At 39.8% G+C, this 18,957-nt stretch overlaps 1 protein-coding gene across 2 annotated transcripts in view; it reads left to right on the plus strand.

Annotated features, from left to right (window-relative positions):
* Positions 1-1,155: 1,155 nt before the first annotated feature.
* ANO9 (anoctamin 9) overlaps positions 1,156-18,957 on the plus strand; it is a 64,199-nt gene continuing 46,397 nt past the window's right edge. The window contains exons 1-2 of one of the 2 annotated variants that reach the window (XM_081937222.1): positions 1,156-1,756; positions 10,862-10,918. In XM_081937222.1, the coding sequence (XP_081793348.1) occupies positions 1,751-1,756; positions 10,862-10,918 (63 nt within the window). In that variant the 5' untranslated portion in view covers positions 1,156-1,750. The remainder of the gene's footprint in view (positions 1,757-10,861; positions 10,919-18,957) is intronic. The other variant, XM_081937221.1, reaches the window with a different exon arrangement.

Here is an 18,957-nt window from a genome sequence, read left to right on the forward strand (position 1 = left end):
TGTAATTAGTCATGGCAGACAGCCAAGCCCTAATCTGCATATTCATTGGAATCACGGGACAGAACAGACACAGGTCAAAATAACTAATCATTTTTGTTCAACAATAATTATCACACTAAACAGAAACCAAGCAAAGCACAGAGGCTTAGTTCACGCATGGCACTATATGTTGTGTATGGGAGTAAGTATGCGTATATGTGGAGTGGTTTATTAATTGTGGTTTACTTACTATACCACAATAAAACAACAATTTAGTACAATGAATTAACCAAATATATAGGTATCTTGTATTATTTCCCATTTTCTTTCACTGAATCTAAAGAGATTGAATGAAAATGAAATATATTGATTATTATAAAATGTTAGATGATCACTGGATTTAAGTTTAAGCTTCTAGCAATGCCTCTCAGTTCAATATCACACAGGATTATTGGGAAATGAGGGGATAATCTTCCAGAGAACGTCCTGGAAGCTAACTTGAGCTCCTGTAAAAAGATGGATCATAAAACTATAAATGAAACACTCACACAAACACACAAAAAACGCCTAAAACAAATTCAAAAAAGCTCCGTTAAGGGTTCCCTTTCTTCCTGAAATTGCTTATCTGGGAGTAAATAAATTGCATAATGAGATGATAACCTTTTATTGCAATTCATGAACCTTTTTATACACTCTCAATAAAAGATTATTCATAATGAGGTAAGCTATTATTTAATTATGGTTTATTGAATGAATAGATAAATAATCACATGATGGTGTACAAACCAGAGCAACAGGGTTCATATTACACATCGAAACCAAATCTAACATGTCGCTTCAGGACTAACTTAAGAAATTTTGGGACCCATGCAATGGTCAGGTTTGGAGATCTTCCCACATTCTAGATGAGTATACAACCTTTCTGATGAATTCCTATAAAGCAAGGAAGAGGAAAAGACACCGTGCTTTAAAGAAAAAAATTCTTTCTTTAGACACGATACGAGAAAAGAAGAGTGTCAGTCCCAGCCTAGTGCAGAGCACTTTTGCTCAGGTATAGAGGTTCAGCAGAGCCTTCTCTTCTTCACCTTCCGTTTTCGGTGGTCCTTTGGTCCAATGCAGCCGCAGTGACTCCCTTAAACTGACTCGAACCCTTTTTACAGTTCCGTGTGGTGTGAATCCAGTTTTTTTTTTAAAAAAGTGGCTCCTGATGCCATTGCCAAAGTCAGACTGATTTCTATCTCCTGCTCAGCTAGTTAACCTGGGTGGGATGGGGTGGACTCCAGTACGACGATCTATTTGCACTTTGAGGAACAAAACGCTCGCGCTATAGTGACAAAGGAAAGCAGAGAGCTCACACCTATCCCCGAGCAAACCCTTTGTTTGCCTTGGGTCTCCCCACCCCTGCCTGCTCGGCTACTCTTTCGTGTCCTGGTTGAATCTGGCAGGGCGGGAAGTTTAGGGCAAGTCTTTCTCTCTCTCTCTCTCTCTCTCTGCCTGCGGCAACACGGCAGGTAGTGATTCTGTTGTCGGGAGGTGCATCGTAGCCGAACAGTCATACGCGGAAGTCCGACCGCCTCGAGCACTCAGGCTGCAATTGGAACTAGAGCCCAGGGAGCCTGAAAGGACGCCCCAGAGCAGCACCTGGCGGAGGGGCTCCCTCCGGCACAGCTCCCGAAGTTCGGTTAGCGGGCGAGGGAGTCGTAGATCGGAAGCTAGGAGCGCTCGTCTCCGGGGGCCTGTTGCGCCAGCAGACCGTCCATCTCCCTCCACGATGCCGGTAAGAGGGCAGAACTGCAGGTCGAGTGTGCGCAAAGGTTAGCCGGAGGGGCAGCTCTAACTGGCTGAGCCACTTCGGAGGCTCCCGCTACCCCGGCCGCGTTGTCCCTTGACTCCCTGTGGATCGGGGCCCAGGGACCGTACAGGTGTCGAAAGCGGACGGAAGTGGCGAATGGGATAAATAAGGAACTCCCGCAGCTAAAATGAACCGTGTTCGGCCCTTCAGGAGTACCTCCAGATAATCATTAGATTGTTGCGTGCCACTTGCAAGAGCGGAATTAAGCCACGGCCCCATATTGAGCTTCCTGAATAAATCTCACTGAGCCGTGTCGGAAGTACACCTGAGAGCAGATACATTTCTTGAGCCTTTTCGGTCTTCCTTTGCGAGAATTTCTTTTCTATGTACTTTCTATGTTCTTTTCTGTGTATCTAAGCAGATTTTTCAAGAGCCGGTTTCCAGTAATGGTTATAGCATCACGCTAGTCACTTTCTTTCAGCCTTAAGATAGAAGGCAATGGCAAATTACTTCTTAGTAATCTTGCCAAGAAAACTGCAAGGGCTCTTTAGGCAAGTTCTAAGAAAGATGAAAAAAAAAATAAGCAGAGCAAAACATTTGTGTATGGCAGCTGTTAGAAACCCACCCATCCCCTTTCCCCAAAGTTCATGTTCTGCTTATGGCTGAAAATATGATAAATATTTCACTTTTACTTAGAAAATTATTTCTCTCTTTCTTTCTGTTTCATATTACAATCAGAAACTTTTATAGGAAGATACAGTTGGTTTATAATTTAAAACTATGTTTTAAATTATGATCAATTGATGGATCATTCTTGGATAAAAACTATTGATTATGTTTATAAAGACAAACGCCATAGCTTAGAGGCTAGATTTCACTTGAATTGAAGAGCTATGCAGTCCAATCTTGCACATGTTTCCTTAGAGTTTCGTGAGTGCTACAAAAGTTTGTTGTTTCAGTATTTGATTAGCTAACTATCCTGATTTCAGGGAAGGTGACTGTTGATAAGATGGATTTTAAAGATGGTTATCCACTCATGCAAATGAAGTTTCCCAAGAGTTTCATACCGCTTTAGGCTAAGTTACGGTTTACATCAGAGGCTGGTTCCTGAGGCTAAAGCTGACTCTGTTCTCGGTTATCTAATCCTTATTTGATACAGAGTTACAGGAGCACACTGAAAATAAACCCAAAGTTTATATACCGGTAACTAGAAATCAGTATACAAACCCCATTCTGAGTAGTATTGTGTTTTCTCTGAACCATCTTTCTGTTAGAAGCATTGGAAACCAAATAGCATTATTATATGTTGTATTTATGCAACATACTAAGGTATAATTTATTTTGAACGTAGTTTATGGAATACAATAAAATGACTGGGCTCACGAGATCATAAATCCAGCGGGTCTTATGTGACCTTCTCACCAGCACTAAGGCTACCATATTTGCACTGCAAAAATCCAGATGCTCAACAAAGTTAAGTATAAACAGATACTCCTTGCTTCATGGCTCATTGTTTTACAATCATTTGAAGTTACGATGGCCACAGAACAGGTGCTTTAGAGCCCATAAACCACCGCTGGCCATCATAAAGGGTTGTGTTACTCTGCGGTCACATGACCACATGTTGTGTTGCTCTGCGGTCACATGACCACATATTGGACGCATCAGCTTTATGACCTGTCAAGGCATTCCATGGTCATGTGACCATGATTTTCGATTTTTTTTTTTTTGCTGGTTTAGATTATCCTCTAGAACAGTATTTCTTAAACTTCTTTGAGGCCTTTTTCTTTATGGAGGACCCCAAAAGAGGTTAATGTGGACGTTAAACTGCTCTCCTCCATAGATTACAAACCATAACAGCTAACTTCCTGTTAATGTGCTAATACACAGAGTGAATATTCTAAAATGCAAAGGGTAAAGTTACAGTGGTTTATAGAACAGTATAATAAAAATGTAGTGTGCATTTTCTATTTTCAGTTTCTCTTTGTATTATTTTAATCATCTTTGACCCACCTTCTCATAACTTTCTCATTTTGATTGTTAAAAATAGGTCCATCCGGCATATAAGGTTTGGACTGTGTATCGAATCTCAATTAATTTAACACATTTTAGCAGATCTTGGTCCTTTGAGTCACAGACAGAAGAAATATATTTAGTCTTGAATAGAAATTGGGTTCAAATGAGGAGTTGAAATGATGAAAAGTTGTCAAGGTGATAATGATTCATAAAGTAACCTTTTAAAATACAATTATTAATGGAAGATGATGAGCAGTGTTGAATTAAAAACTCCAGGCAACTAAAACACCTACTATATTTTGTGCTTTAGAGACAAAATAGGCAAAATATTGAATTGCCAAAAATCATATGCTTGCTGAATAATTAAGAAAGCCAAATAATATCTTTAAGAAGTCTATATTCATTGATTGTAGAAGGACTTTTGATTGTGTTAATCATGAACAGTTGTGGAATGTTTGTAGGAAAATGGGAATCACAGAACATCAAATTGCCTTATGCAAAACTCACACTGAGGACAGGAAACTTTCCTATGGCTGGTGATTGGAGCTGCTGGCTGGAAGGGGGGAAGCAGAGAGACAAAGAGGAGTAGGCAGTGGCCCGCGTGCCTAACAGCGTGCGAATCATATGTCCATAAACCAAAATAGTAATAATATATTTGGGATTCGTGCGCTTGAAATTGTGATTTTATTTATTTCAAAATGACCAGTTTAGTTCAATGTAATAGTTGTCTTGCACTTTTCTTTCACAGTACTCTTTTCAAATTTGGATACTGTCCCCTTTGTAAACAAATTACTAGTCTACGTAGACAGATTACCTATCTAGAATCTCTAATCTGTGCTCTCCAAGCAGAAATTAGGTGTCCAATTCAGCCATTCCACTCTGCGGAGATGCCACGCTATCAGCCCCCCCTACCACAAAGATCCTGCAGGAGAAGAGCAGTCTGGACAACCATAGGATCTGGCAGGGTGAGAGCTGTGAACCATAAACACAAAGTTTTTGCTGTGACCCAGCATAACAGATACAGCGCCCTTGCTGACCCTAATGGGGACACTAAAGAGACAGGTCAAGGTAGTTGTGATAATGATGACTCAAATAAGCAGGGGATCTTGGTCCAAAATGAAGAACTTACTTCTGAAAGGTGAAATGGGGAACCAGGTATCACACATCAGTCGCACAAGAAGAGCAAGGTATGCAAAAAGAGAAGTCACCTTCTGGTTGGTGATTCAATCATAAGGGATGTAAATTTAGGAAAGGATATGGAGGTTTTAAAAGAGGTCAGGTGTCTGCCAGGTGCTACTGCCAGCAGAGACAAGAGGCGTATTCTTAAGATAGTCAAGAATGCAAGTAAGGACTGTGTTGTTGATGCTATTATACATCTTGGCACAAATGATCTATCCCAAAAAGATGTACTCTCTGTGAAGAATAATTTCTAGAGCTTGGGGTATGAACTTAGTAATATAGGTTGTAGACTTATCTTTTCAGGGGTTTTACCAGTATATAAGGAACAAAAAGGGAAGGGCCAGTGTGTAGCAGAATTTAATGTGTGGCTAACGGAGTAGTGTAAAAGGAAAGGCTTTGGTTTTATTAGTCATGATGTCTGCAGCTGGTCCAGTGAAAAACTGTACAAAAGAGATGGTTTGCACCCATCCAAGAAAGGGACTGAGTTACTTGGCATTAAATTCACAGATTTTCTGCATAAACATTTAAACTGAACAGTGGGGACAGAGAATTAATTGATACAGAACATTTTTGTCCCCAGCAATCTAAAATTTATAGGGTTATCAGTGCACGTAACACAGATGTTTGTGTGGGTAAGATTATCACTCCCGCTGTCAAGCAAAACCACACATTTAATAGTGAGTGCCATACCATGTGCATGAATCATACAAGTGGCAAGAAAATAGGGGCAGTCAGGCATAACACAGGTTATGTAGACAGTAAACACAGAGTCAATCAAAATGAACTCAAATGTCTATACACCAATGCACAGAGTATAAGGAATAAACAGGGCGAATTAGAAATTCAAGTAAAAGAGGACAGATACGATATTGTTGCCATTACAGAAACTTGGTGGGATGAAACTGACAAATGGAACATACAGCTAGAAGGAGTTAAATTATTTAAAAGAAATAGACCAAATAAAACAGGAGGTGGAGTTGCACTATATATAAGAAATAATTACCTCTTTACAGAAATAGAGCACAACAATGATGAGAACTATAATGAATGCACTTGGGTCAATATTAAAGGTTGGGGGGAAATGATATTGCCATAGGTCTATACTACAGGCCACCCAACCAAGCAGAGGAAGTAGATGAATTTTTTGTTAGTCAGCTAACTAAGGTATGTAGGAAGCACACCATAATAGTAGTGGGGGATTTTAACTACCCTGACATCAACTGGGAAACAAACTCTGCACCAAGTGGAAGATCCAACAGGTTCCTAACAAACCTAGCAGACAACTTTGTTTCCCAAAAAGTAGAGAAGGGAACAAGGGGATCAGCCCTATTGGACTTAATTCTCACTAACAGAGAGGAAATGATAGAAGATGTTGAAGCCACAGGAACCCTGGGGGCAAGTGACCATGCAATATTGGAATTCAACATTATGCAAACACAAGTAGTAGAACAAAGTGAAACTAGAGTCTTGGACTTTGAGAGAGCTAATTTCAATAAACTTAGAGCTTGGGAAAAATTCCATAGATGAGAATCCTCAAGGGGAAAACAACTCAAGAAGCTTGGGAAATTTTGAAAAATGAGATTACAAAAGCCCAGTCTAGCACAATACCAATGAAGAAGAAAAATAACAGCTCCCAAAAGAAACCAGCATGGCTGCATAAAGAACTCTCTGTCAAATTGAAATACAAAAAAGATAAGTATAAAAAGTGGAAGGGGGGGGACATAACTAAGGCAGAATATCAGCAAATAGCCCGAGCATGTAAAGATGAAGTGAGGAAAGCTAAGGCTCACAATGAAGAAAGGCTTGCCACAAAAGTAAAAAATAACAAAAAAAGCTTCTTCCAACATGTTAAAAACAAGAAAAAAGTTAAGGAAACAATTGGTTCATTGCTGGGAGAAAGCAGCAAGAAGGTGACAAGCAACAGGGAGAAAGCAGAACTATTTAACTCATTTTTTGCATCTGTCTTTACACAAAGGGATAAAGCAGTCCAACCTATCAAAAACAGCACCACAAAAATCAGATTAGGAACACAAGTTTAAATAGGGAAGAAAATGGTAAGTGAGCACCTGTCTACCCTAAACGAGTTCAAATCACCAGGACCGGATGGATTACATGGGTTCTAAAGGAACTGGCAGACGAGATCTCAGAACCACTGAACTATATCTTTCAGAGATCCTGGAGCACCGGGGAACTACCAGAGAACTGGAAAAGAGCTGATGTGGTTCCCATCTTCAAAAAAGGGAAAAAAACAGATCCAGGAAACTACAGACCTATCAGCCTGACTTCAATACCAGGAAAGATTGTGGAAAAGATAATCAAGCAACGAATTAGCGAACACCTAGAAGCAAACAAAGTAATAGCCAAAAGCCAACATGGGTTTGTCAAAAACAGATCATGCCAGACTAATCTTATTGCATTCTTTGACAAAGTGACAAAATTAGTGGACCAGAGGAATGCTGTCGATATAGTTTACTTGGATTTCAATAAGGCATTTGATAAGGTAGACCATAACCTACTAGATAAAGTAGAAGAATGTGGGTTGGACAGCATCACCACCAGATGGATTCGTAATTGGCTGACCAACCACACTCAATGTGTAGTCCTCAATGGAACAGCATCTACATGGAGGGAAGTATGCAATGGAGTACCCCAAGGCTCTGTTTTGGGCCCAGACTCTTCAACATCTTCATCAATGATTTGGGTGAGGGAATAAATGGGGAACTCATCAAATTTGCAGATGACACCAAGCTGGCAGGAATAGCCAACACTCCAGAAGATAGGCTAAAGATACAGAAGGATCTTGACAAACTTGAACATTGGGCACTATCTAATAAAATTAAATTCATTGGTGAAAAGAGTAAGGTTCTACATTTAGGCAACAAAAATGAAATGCACAGGTACAGTATAGGTCAGTGATGGCGAACCTATGGCACACAGAGCCATTTGTCAGGGCACGCGAGGCACTGTCTTGTCAGATGGCCAGCGCGCGCATGCGCGTGTTGGCCAGCTGAGTTCACCCTTTTTTAAAGCCATTTTTCACCCTCCCCAGGCTCCAGAGGCTTTATAGGAGCCTGGGAATGGTGAAAAGAGCCTTCGCCGCCCCCTGCCGGAGGCCCTCCGGAGGCTTCATGAGCTTCCCTGAAGCCTCCGGAGCGCAAAAAACCAGCCCTACGGGCAAACCGGAAGTTCAGGAACGGACTTCCGGTTTGCTTGGAGGTTCGTTTTGACTACTCCGGAGGCTTCAGGGAAGCGTCCTGAAGGGCTGATCTGTTTGTGGTCATTTCATAGTGTCTCAAGGATCTTTTGGGCTTCTTGAAAGTAAAGCTATAGAATGTGGTTCTGTGGTTTTCTAGGTGGTGGATTGCATGCCATGGGATGTTGGCTTAGAACAGGGGTCAGCAACCCATGGCTCTGGAGCCGCATGTGGCTCTTTCATCCCTCTGCTGCAGCTCCCTGTCGCCAATTGGTAAAAGGAAAAGGGATACAGACTCTTTGGTGGGGGAACCAGACTTCTGGTCGGCTCCAGAATTGAACTGGGGGCTTCTGGTTACGACCTTTGTGGCTCTTTGAATGTTTAGAAAGAAGTCTCTACATAAGAGATTCTAGCATGCATAGAAAATGTTTAGTGTGCTTGTAGTAAAAGTGGAATTAGTTGGCATTCTGGCCAAAATAAATGCTAAAACAGAGTGATGTGTAATTTGCCTTATGCTGGAGGTTATATTCATACCTTCCAATTTACGTAATAGGATTTATAATGTAACATATTTTAATCCAATACATTTCATGTCGCTTCTCAGAGAATTTTATGAATGCTATTTTGATGTTCCAAAATGCCACTGTTTCTTGGAAATGGCATGGGCTGCCTTTTGCTTAGTACTTTGTGCTCAGTTGTATATCTGCCCAGAAAATAATAAATTGAAAACAAGAGGACCTGGTGCTCTCAAAGGGAAAGTGATATTTCAAAAATGCAGGTTCCTGTTTTATAACAAAGTGATGGGTCACAAAATATTATCTAAGTACGAAAAATTTATAACATTATTTTAAGACTGTTGCTGGGTTCCCACATTGCCCTGCATCAAAGCTTACTGGGCTCAACTTGATTCACAACTGAAGTTCATGTTATAAGCTCAAACTGCACTACAGTCATCAGGTTATGTGAATCCAGTATGTAGCAAAACAACAATTACAAAAGCTTAGACATTGGCTACACTGTTCGGCAATTCTGAGAGTTCTAATCTCAATACAATTAAAAAGAATGATGGGTGAGAGAATGTTCAATAAAATCTGTTTGGAATTATGCTGAAATGGTGATTGGGCTGCACAAATCCCAACAAAAGTAGACAACAATAAACCATACTTATTTGTTAAGATCTAGTGATCTAAATATTTGCTGTTCAGATCTGGTACTAATATCCTTAGTAGTAGCCAAGACAAGTATAAGCTTGTCTTGTAAAGTGCTTTCAAATCTTCCTAAACTAGGCTTACTATATTTTCATGAGTATGTGCTCTGACTGTAGAAATACTTCTATAAAGTGATATCTAGGCTGCCAAAGTCCTTGTAGAAATGTTTCAGGAATCAGTTCTATTACACTGGATATACTTTTCCATTTCATTACAAAAAGTGTTACAACATATTGATAATAAACTTATTTATATGTGGTAATGAATATAATATTATCAATTTAAATAGCCTCTAAATTCACCTTTTGATTTTAAAACCAGTTTAGTTCAGATACTAATAATATCTGATGATTCCATTTGGGGGCAAAGCAATGCATGAAGTTATAGTTGCCAACATAAAATGTAAATATAAAATGATTTAATTTTTTGTTGATACGTTTTCTTCCTTAAAATGTTTTTTGACATTTGGTTGCTAGCCTTCATTTTGCTGCAGTAACAATTGAGGGTGATTAAAAGTTTAAAGAAGGCTAGTCTAGTAAAGAGAAGGACCAAGGGAGCCGTGATAGCAGTGTTCCAATATTTGAGGGGCTGCTACAGAGAGAAAGGGTTAAAACTATTTTCCAAGGCACCTGAAGGCCACACAAGGAATAATGGATAGAAACTGACCAAAGAGAGATTCAACCTAGCAATAAGGAGAAATTTTCTGACAGTGAGAACAATCAACCAATAGAATAGCTTGCCTTTGGATGTTATGGGAGTTTCATCACTGGAAGCTTTCAAGAAGAGACTGGGCTGCCTTCTGTCAGAAATGGTGTAGGCCTTCTTGGGTGGGGGGTTGGACTAGATGACCTGCAAGGTCCCTTCCAATTCGGTTAAGCTGTAATCAGTAAGTTATGTTCAAGTTGTGGACATACATATATCTTTCATATCCCATATGATGATATAATTTATTTTTTGAAACACTACAAAAATAATGCAGGATGGCATCACTTTCAAATAACATTCAATGTTTTGAAAACAAATTTCCTCTGGAAGACTCTTGTAGTACAACCCAGCCCAACATTTCACATTGTTGTTAGTTGCAACACTTTGTTTCTTTGTTTTTTTTTATTAGAAGTGTTTTCCCTTTAGCAAGCAGATCTTTCTGATGCAATTAAATACAATAGACTGAGTTCTTATATCACACACAATGTAGTTTATTTGGTATGGGCCTTGTACTGTGGTTGTAAGTCAAGATTTATGGTGTTGTGCATTACCAGTATATGAAACTAAATGAAACAATATGTAGATCAGGCCATTGAGATGAAACCAATGTTATCTGCTTAATAAGATTCAGCCAAGACAAAGTAAAATACCTAGGAGTAAAACTTTGGAGGGGGGGGGGGAAGTGTGCAATTTTGGTTGGCAATTTTGTACATCAAAACAAAACTCTGACATAAGATATTGTTAGTATAAAAGAAACATATCTTTGACCATTGCCATATTTTTCTCTAGGGTGAAATTCCACTGATGCCATCCTCCTCCTTTGAAGACTATGAAGGATTGATACTAGTAAGTTATACATCTGCTACTTTGGTTCAGATGCCTTTAAAAGTAGTTTTAAAAGTGGATCTAAGGATCATTTTAATTCTAATCTTAAACAGAGATTTAATTCTTTGTATATTTATTTATTCATATCCCGCCTTTATTATTATTACAAATAATTCAAGGTGGTAAATATATTCAATACACCTGCCTCCTCCTGTTGTCCCCACTCCCAACAAGAAACCCTGAGAGAGTGACCGGACTGGAGATTGTACGTATCTCAGATTACACTTTTTTAAAAAAGTTGTAGTAATAATAGGGGTCAACCCAAAACTTTCCAATGGAATTATCTTGGCTTCACTTGTTTCATAGCTGCTCCTGTTCTTAAACTGAATAGAAATTACTCAATTAGGACACCTGTCAATTCACTGCAAGAGCCACCATCGGAGGGCCAGTACTTTCAAATGGCAGCACTTGGTTGAATTTATCAAGCAAATTGTTTGGATTCATTTCTTAACGTTTGCATTCACAATTGCTCTTTGCCATAGTCCCAGACAAGGCAGTTTGCAGCATTAAAAAAAACCTATGCTGTTCAGTGAATGATGGTATTCATGGGAAGTTCTTTAACAAAGATCTGAGGAGTCCTCAGCCCTCTTATGTAAAAAAAAAAATCTACAATTTGCTGGTCCAAATTCACTTTCTACCTCTAAGACCAGGGTTTTTTTTTTTTTTGCACATTCTCAGATTTTAGTCATTCATTTTATCCAGGAGGTGCTTCAGGTTAGGGGAGGGATGTTAAACTTAACCATGTAAGTAAAATATGTAGGAAATGGAAAGAAACAAGTATGGGTTAGATTTGTTAATGCTAGGGTTAGTAGGTAAAGTGTCAGATGGAGCAGAATGCACTCAATTGGTAGAAATTCCATCTTTCAAAAAGCTTAAGGACTTATTCAACTCAGAATCACACTTTATATCTTATATAATGACATGGTGGTTATGTCCAGTGATGGGATCCTATCGGTTTAACAACCAGTTTGGTGATCACACACTTTGTGCGCATGGACGCATGCATAGTTTTGAGAAAACCTTACCTTCTGCATTACTGCTGGGAAAGAAAACAGCTGAGGCACAGCCATCCACTCTGCCACGCTGACACTCAGCTGAGAGGATGTAGGTCAGTAAAACGCAAGAGTGGGTTGGCAGGCCCAGCTGATTGTCGGAGATACCGGTTTGCCCGAATCGGTCCAAACCAGTAGAATCCCATCCCTGTTATGTCATGATTTATCTTTATAGGGCTTACTAGATAAACGTCTCTTCAACTAGAAATTCTCAAAGTGTAAGTCATGACCTCTGGAGAATTGCAAGCAAAATGAGGGAGCTGCACTTCCTTCCCCTTTGCCAGAAGGCAGAGTGTAGACACTGATGCTCTCCCTCAATGTCCCTTGTGCTCATAGCAATAATTTCTCATGAGTGCTACTGCGGCAGTAAGGCAACTGAACCAGAGCCAAGGCACTCGGATATAATCTCAGTTTCTCCTGTCCCAGGTGTGGCTCTTTCCCTTGAAAGATTGCACAAGGTACCAAGCCAGCATACTCCTTCTAGAAAGCAAAGCTATGCTGGCTTCATGAGGTGTTCAGCCTTCTGTCAGAAGTAGAACAGTGTGGAGTCTGGATTGCTGGAAGTGGCTGTTGCAGGTTCAGGGACAGGATAGAAACCTCTCTAATTGACGTAAGGGAAAGACGTGCACATCAGTGGTGGTTGCACGTGGTACACCCCAATACGTGTGTACCGGTGCCTGCCGGAAGCAGCAGCCTCCATACCGGAATGGTGCTTTGGAGGGCCTGCCCGCCTGCCCTCGTTCCTTACTTGTATTTGAAGGAAACAGGCCATATGCGCACACATGTGCAGCATATGGCACTTTTGCAATGCTTCGCTGAGCAGCTGGAGCGTTGCAGGCGGTGGGTGTGCATGTGTGCGCAACACACTGCCTGTGGTGCACGCCTGGCTCCCGTTGCAGCGTACTGGTTGCAATGGAGCTGAAACCCACTACTGATGCACATGTACAAGTGCAGCCCAGTTGGGGCAAACAGACTATTATCAAATCAAACCAAGGGTGTGTTCTGTCCCGTTATTCCAATGAATATGCAGACCCAGGCTTGGCTGTCTGCCATGACTAATTACATAGATAAAGCCACCCCCTGGCTGGGAGCCTAGAAAGTTATCTTCACACCCAAAGGGAGAGACCATTGAAATATAAAGATGAAGAAATCACCATCCTTAAGCAGATTCCAAAAAAGATAAGAGAGAGAAGGAGGAAGTATTCCTCCTTATCAAAGAAATTATACAAGAAAGGAATTTGGTTTAGATGGTTATTGCCAGAAGGAATGTTGATCTTTTGGAAGGGAAACAGGATTAGAATTAATACAGTGCAGGAGACGGAAGCCTTCATTAAAAAGAATTCTCTCCTCCTAGAGGACGAACATAGTGAAGGTAGTGGAAGGGACAGTATGGTGCAAGATAAGAAGGAGGGGGGGGGCTGAGGCCTCCTCTGGGGACAGGGAGGAAGGAGCAATATCGAAAAGGCTCAGATCACAAAAATAAAAGCATTTGAAATAAATAGCAATTGGTGATATTCTAGAAAGTGACAAAGGAAAATGAATGAACACATGGTTGACAATATAGAATAAGACCTTGTTTTCTGCTTATCTTTTATATTTTGTTTTTAAGATTGTAAAAATTGTGAGTGTTGGATGGGTTTCTATCACTAGTGTGGGAGATGCCAAATTTTTTTGTATATCCTTATACCTTTCCCCATATATGTGTAAAAACCAATAAAAATTTTTGGGGAAAAAAAAAGAAAGTTATCTTCACAAACCCAAGATAAAACTTACAGAAGGCTTTCGCAACGGCTCGTATAATGGACTGTTGTTTCCTGCAAAGATTCCCCTCCCATCGCTCCACTTATAAACTCTTTGGGAGGGGCCACACCCATAACCAGCTGTCCTTACTTTCTTCTATGACTTCTTCTCCACAGCTGTTCCTTTCTCTTATCAATTCGACACCTATGCACATCAGGGACAACCTCCCTCTGTTCCTCCTCACTGCTCCCTGACTCAGATGCCACCTGGTGGCCAACAGCTTCTCTAGTTCTTGCTCTGACTCCAAACACCCTCCAGAGTCTTCCTCATCCTCCAGAGCAGTCCCATAATGGTCTGAGCTGTCAGAGTCCACCAACAACTCAGCCAGCCACTGCTGGGCCACAACAGAGTGATATAAACACCCAGAAATGGAAAGAGCTTGTCCCATATATAAATGAATCCTTGCAGATGCAATCAATCTTCCTCACCCCTCCTCTTTCAAGGGTAACAAGACAAGAGAAGACATTCAAGGCAGAATGTATACAATACTCACACACATACCATACAATGGAAGTTACATGGCAGACAATAAACAACAGAAGTCTCAGCATTTAACTTACAAAACTTACATAAAACTTACACAACTACAGAAAGTGCGAATATTTTGATACATGGCACAATCAAATCTGCATCCAACCATTTACAGTGAATTTACTACCTCAGGTCATGTATTTGTGTGTATGTGTGCACTGGGAAACCCAATGCAGATAGTCTATGCTCCACTTTGGGACATGTGGATAGAAGAGTCAAAGGATGGGGTCCTAGAATGGAACAATAGTCAACATTCTGGACCACTGCAGCTGCCTCTCCCATACAGATGCACAAGGACATTTTTCAAGATTTTTTTCACCAAAGACACAGGCCTGATCAGATATAATTTTAAATTCTTTCTTTATTTTTCCATCTCTCCCCCCCACCCCCCCACCCCCACAATTATTTTGTTTGTATTTTGTCCTGATTTGGGAAAGCTATTATGCTGACCATCAGAGTCTGGATCACCTTTACATAATTTATTTCCAAAGGTCTGTTGGGTAGAAAAGAATAAAAAGACACAGAGCTAAGAGAATCCATCTGCATTTGTTAATGGTTTGGTATGTTCAGACATTATTGTCTACTACAACAATTGTGTTAGAGAACTTGGATTTCGGCAGCAGTCTGAATACCATCTTTAGCGATAGCAATAGCACTTACCAATATACCACTTCATAGTACTTTTACAGCCCTCTCTAAGTAGTTTACAGAGTCAGCCTATTGCCCCCAACAATCTGGGTCCTCATTTTACCCACTTCGGAAGGATGGAAGGCTGAGTCAACCTTGAGCCGGTGAGATTTGAACTGCCGAACTGCAGCTAGCAGTCAGCTGAAGTAGCCTGCAGTACTGCACTCTAACCACTGCGCCACCTCGACTCTTTACCTGGAGTTTGAATGGATGTACATTCCATCTTAAAGATAGGTGTCAACGCAGTCAGAAATCACAACAGTCATAGCTTCAGGCAGTGATTAATTCTTCTTTCCCAAGTTTCTGCTATATTGAAATTAAAGCTTCTCACTGGATGTTGTCTGTCCTGTATAAATACCTTGATGAAAGAAGATTAAAGAACCAATTTATGGGCTATTTTTACAATACCATTAACTTTGGATAGATGTCCAGAATCACTCACATAGTTTTATGGGGCATTGCTATATTATCTTCCAACTGAAACATACTCTTATTTGGTAATCCATGTTTCCATTTTTTCCTTATCAAGAAAACTCCCTTAAGATATTGAGGGGGAAAACCCAATATCCATGCAATGCATTTGATTGATAGCACCAATATTTCCTCAGATAGTTTTCATCTAGATTTATCACTGCATCCTTTGGAATTCCTTTAAAAAAAAATTCAAATCCATTTATTTCTTCTACAGTAAAGAGAATTAGCTCAAGATACTATGACCCAAGGGCAACAAATAAAAAAATACTTTTCCAATTTTTCATTTAAAAAAAAATCACATCATAAACTTTCTAAATGTCAAGATACTCCTTAAAACAATCATTTTCTGTTTTAAAGAAATCAGCAAACCATTTTATAGTGCTGCTATGAAAACTACGCAAATGTAGTTGTCAGTAGGAATCAAGCTGGACTCCGGGGAAGCTTTACTTTTTAGCTTGATACTCCTTATGGCCTTTAAAAATGGCTGGAAATTTTCAGCATCAAATGTAAAAATAAATAAATTCTAACCTTTCTCCAAAGAGTATTTTGTCTTCAAATAAAGGAAATTCTAATTCCACAAAGATTTTTTAAATTACTTATATACAGTGACAATATCTTAGTTGATAATACCTGAGCACACTAATTCTTATAAAAATCAAGAAAAGTTCGCTTTTTTGACATTTTGCAAAGAAATCCTATGTAACGAGAATTATATTGCATTTTTTCACAAGAAGAATAGCCATCAGACAAAATTGTCACTCTTATGTGCAATTCCCAGATCTTTGAATGTTGTATATCATCCATAATACCTTCATTTCTTCTTTAGTAGTTCATCTTCTATCAAAATGAGAGGGGTTTTTTTGATAAACAAAAAAATCCACTGAATGTCAAAAAGTTATGATACACTGAATGTTCTGTTTCAATAAATATAGCATCACTGTCAAAGAAGTCAATTTGTTTTGAATTAAGAATTATTTTTTTCGATTTTTTAAAAATAAAACAAACAGTATTAGAATGATTTTTATCATTTCCTCAGGGATATCAATGTATTGGCTGTTTGAATTAAAAACAAGATATGAGGAACTTGCACAGGTTCAATTAATCTATCCAATGTTTCATTAAACATTTTGAACTATCATGCTGGCTCAGTTTATTTGACATTCTCATGTTGCATTGATGTTTTATTTTGCACTGAGAAAGAGGAATGAATTGTTAGGAATGCAGGCAGGGGTTCAAAATCTGCAAAATTAAAAGGGCACAAAAACCGTTTGCATCTTTTGTATATGCGTGTGTGTTATTCTGCCCACCATTTTACAGGTTTTGGCTTCCCCTTCTCCTAAATACTCTCCCCAGTAAGAATGCTTAGTGAAGAAAATATGAATGGAAGGAATGTAAGGCTCATGGTTGGGATGCAGCATTACTTGGTTGTTTAGAACAGTGGTTCTCAACCCGTGGGTCGCGACCCCTTTGGGGGTCGAACGACCCTTTCACAGGGGTCCCCTAAGATCATCAGAAAACACGTATTTTCAAAAAAATACGTAAAACATAAAATAATTTTATGGTTGGGGGTCACCACAACATGAGGAACTGTATTAAAGGGTTGCGGCATTAGGAAGGTGGAGACCCACTGGTTTAGAATATTCATCGTCTTTCTGAAAAGAGCTAGGAAGAAATTAGCAATGAAGTGAAACAAGACTGATGGAAGGATGGATTATTTAAACGAACTGGTGGAGGAGAAAATGTATGGCTCTCCAGGGACATTTCTAGCAGCATCTTTTTTTTAAAAAAAAGTGAAGAGCTTTAATAAGGGAAATGCATTTGAAAATATTTTGAAGCTGCAGAATAGGAAAGAAAAAGAATAACAAAGGTGACAGTCAGAAGTATTTGATAAATGCTTCAGATTGGGAGACCAGTAATATACACATTTGGGGGAAATGAAAATATCTGAAGGGGGTGGGTGAGAAAGTGCAGATAGAAATGACTTTTCTGACAACAGATTCAGACTTATTTAAAAGTCATGCTCCTTTGAGAGTTATTCCATGGAAACGCTTTAGGATTGAATGAGAATGCATATTGTATTGATATATTAGCTGATAACCTGGTGTTTCCTGGGTATTTATTTATAGGGGGGAAATGTTTGGATCAAACATAATTTCTAATGTTGGATTTTCCCCCTTACCAGAGGGAGCCCCCTTGTGGAGTACTGGGAAGCCATAACTTTTTTTTTAAGTTTCTTTGTTGTATTGGTCATCATTCTGTGCCTACTTCGCAGGGACGTGCGGTCAGGGGAGGCAGGGGAGGCAGAGCCTCACCGCTCTCATCATGAAAAGAAAAAAAAAGGGAAAAGGGAAAAGGGAAAAAGCGTTGAGGAGCCTTGGGGAATGGTACCACGTGTGCAGGAGGGAGGTGCAGGAGGCTCCTCTAGCCTCAGCCTCCCTCCTGCACACGTGGTCCCATTCCCCGCCTTCTGTCGGGTTCTGACGCCGGACCTCATGGTTCCAGGGTGAATGTGCATGCGCGAGCAGCTCTCTTCCTCGCAGTGAGCAATGGCGGGTTTACGGGAAGTTGCTCACGAAAGCGGAAAGTGCGATGGACTTTTCAGACCGGCAGCTACCATTTCCCTGCCAGCTTGCTCCAAAAGGACCCTGGAAACCGAGTCGTGGCCGGTGCCTTGTTAAGAATTGCGCTGCTGAAAGAGACAGAGAGAAAAAGCAGATGTATTTTTTTTACAATTATTATTTTGTGATACGATATTGAACGTAGTGCTTAGAAGGCCATGCCTGATTCCAAGAAAACTAAGCGGGGTCAGATTTAATTAATCTTTGGGACCCAGGAAATCCTAGGCGGGGAATGGGACCATGTGTGCAGGAGGGAGGCTGAAGCAGCCTCAGCCTCCTGCACACGTGGTCCCATTCCCCACCTTTCTGATGACGTCACTAGCCTCACCAGCCATAAACCTCACCGCATGTCACTGCTACTTAGTGTGCTGAATTTTCACAGGGCTGTTTTCACATAATACCCCAAACAACCTGTTTGGTTGATAAACTTTATTTATTTATATAGAGTTTGGAAATCTCAGCTCTTGGCTGATTCCAAGCTACTCCTTCTGATTATAGGGAATGCTCTTTGGTTGCATTCACACTTACGTATTAGAGAAAAGAAAAATAATCGCCATAAAAATTCCAAAGATTAAAAAATGGAGAACTATTTTTATTTCTTTCAAAATGAAATTCATAATCAATGTAGATTTTCTTAATAAGGTAAATAATTCTGGCAATATAATGAAGGGAAACATAAGGAAATATTACATTGTATAAATCCCAATTTAAAAAGAGGAAGACAATAGCTACAAATAATTTAATAAATAATACACAGAAGTATTTAATAAGCTCAATTGGTACAAATAATACGAGAAAGTAGAGGTTAGAGGAGTAAAAACTTAAGAAAAAAATCTTA

Source organism: Natrix helvetica (assembly GCF_964273705.1).
Source record: "Natrix helvetica genome assembly, chromosome: 1".
Classification (NCBI taxonomy): domain Eukaryota; kingdom Metazoa; phylum Chordata; class Lepidosauria; order Squamata; family Natricidae; genus Natrix; species Natrix helvetica.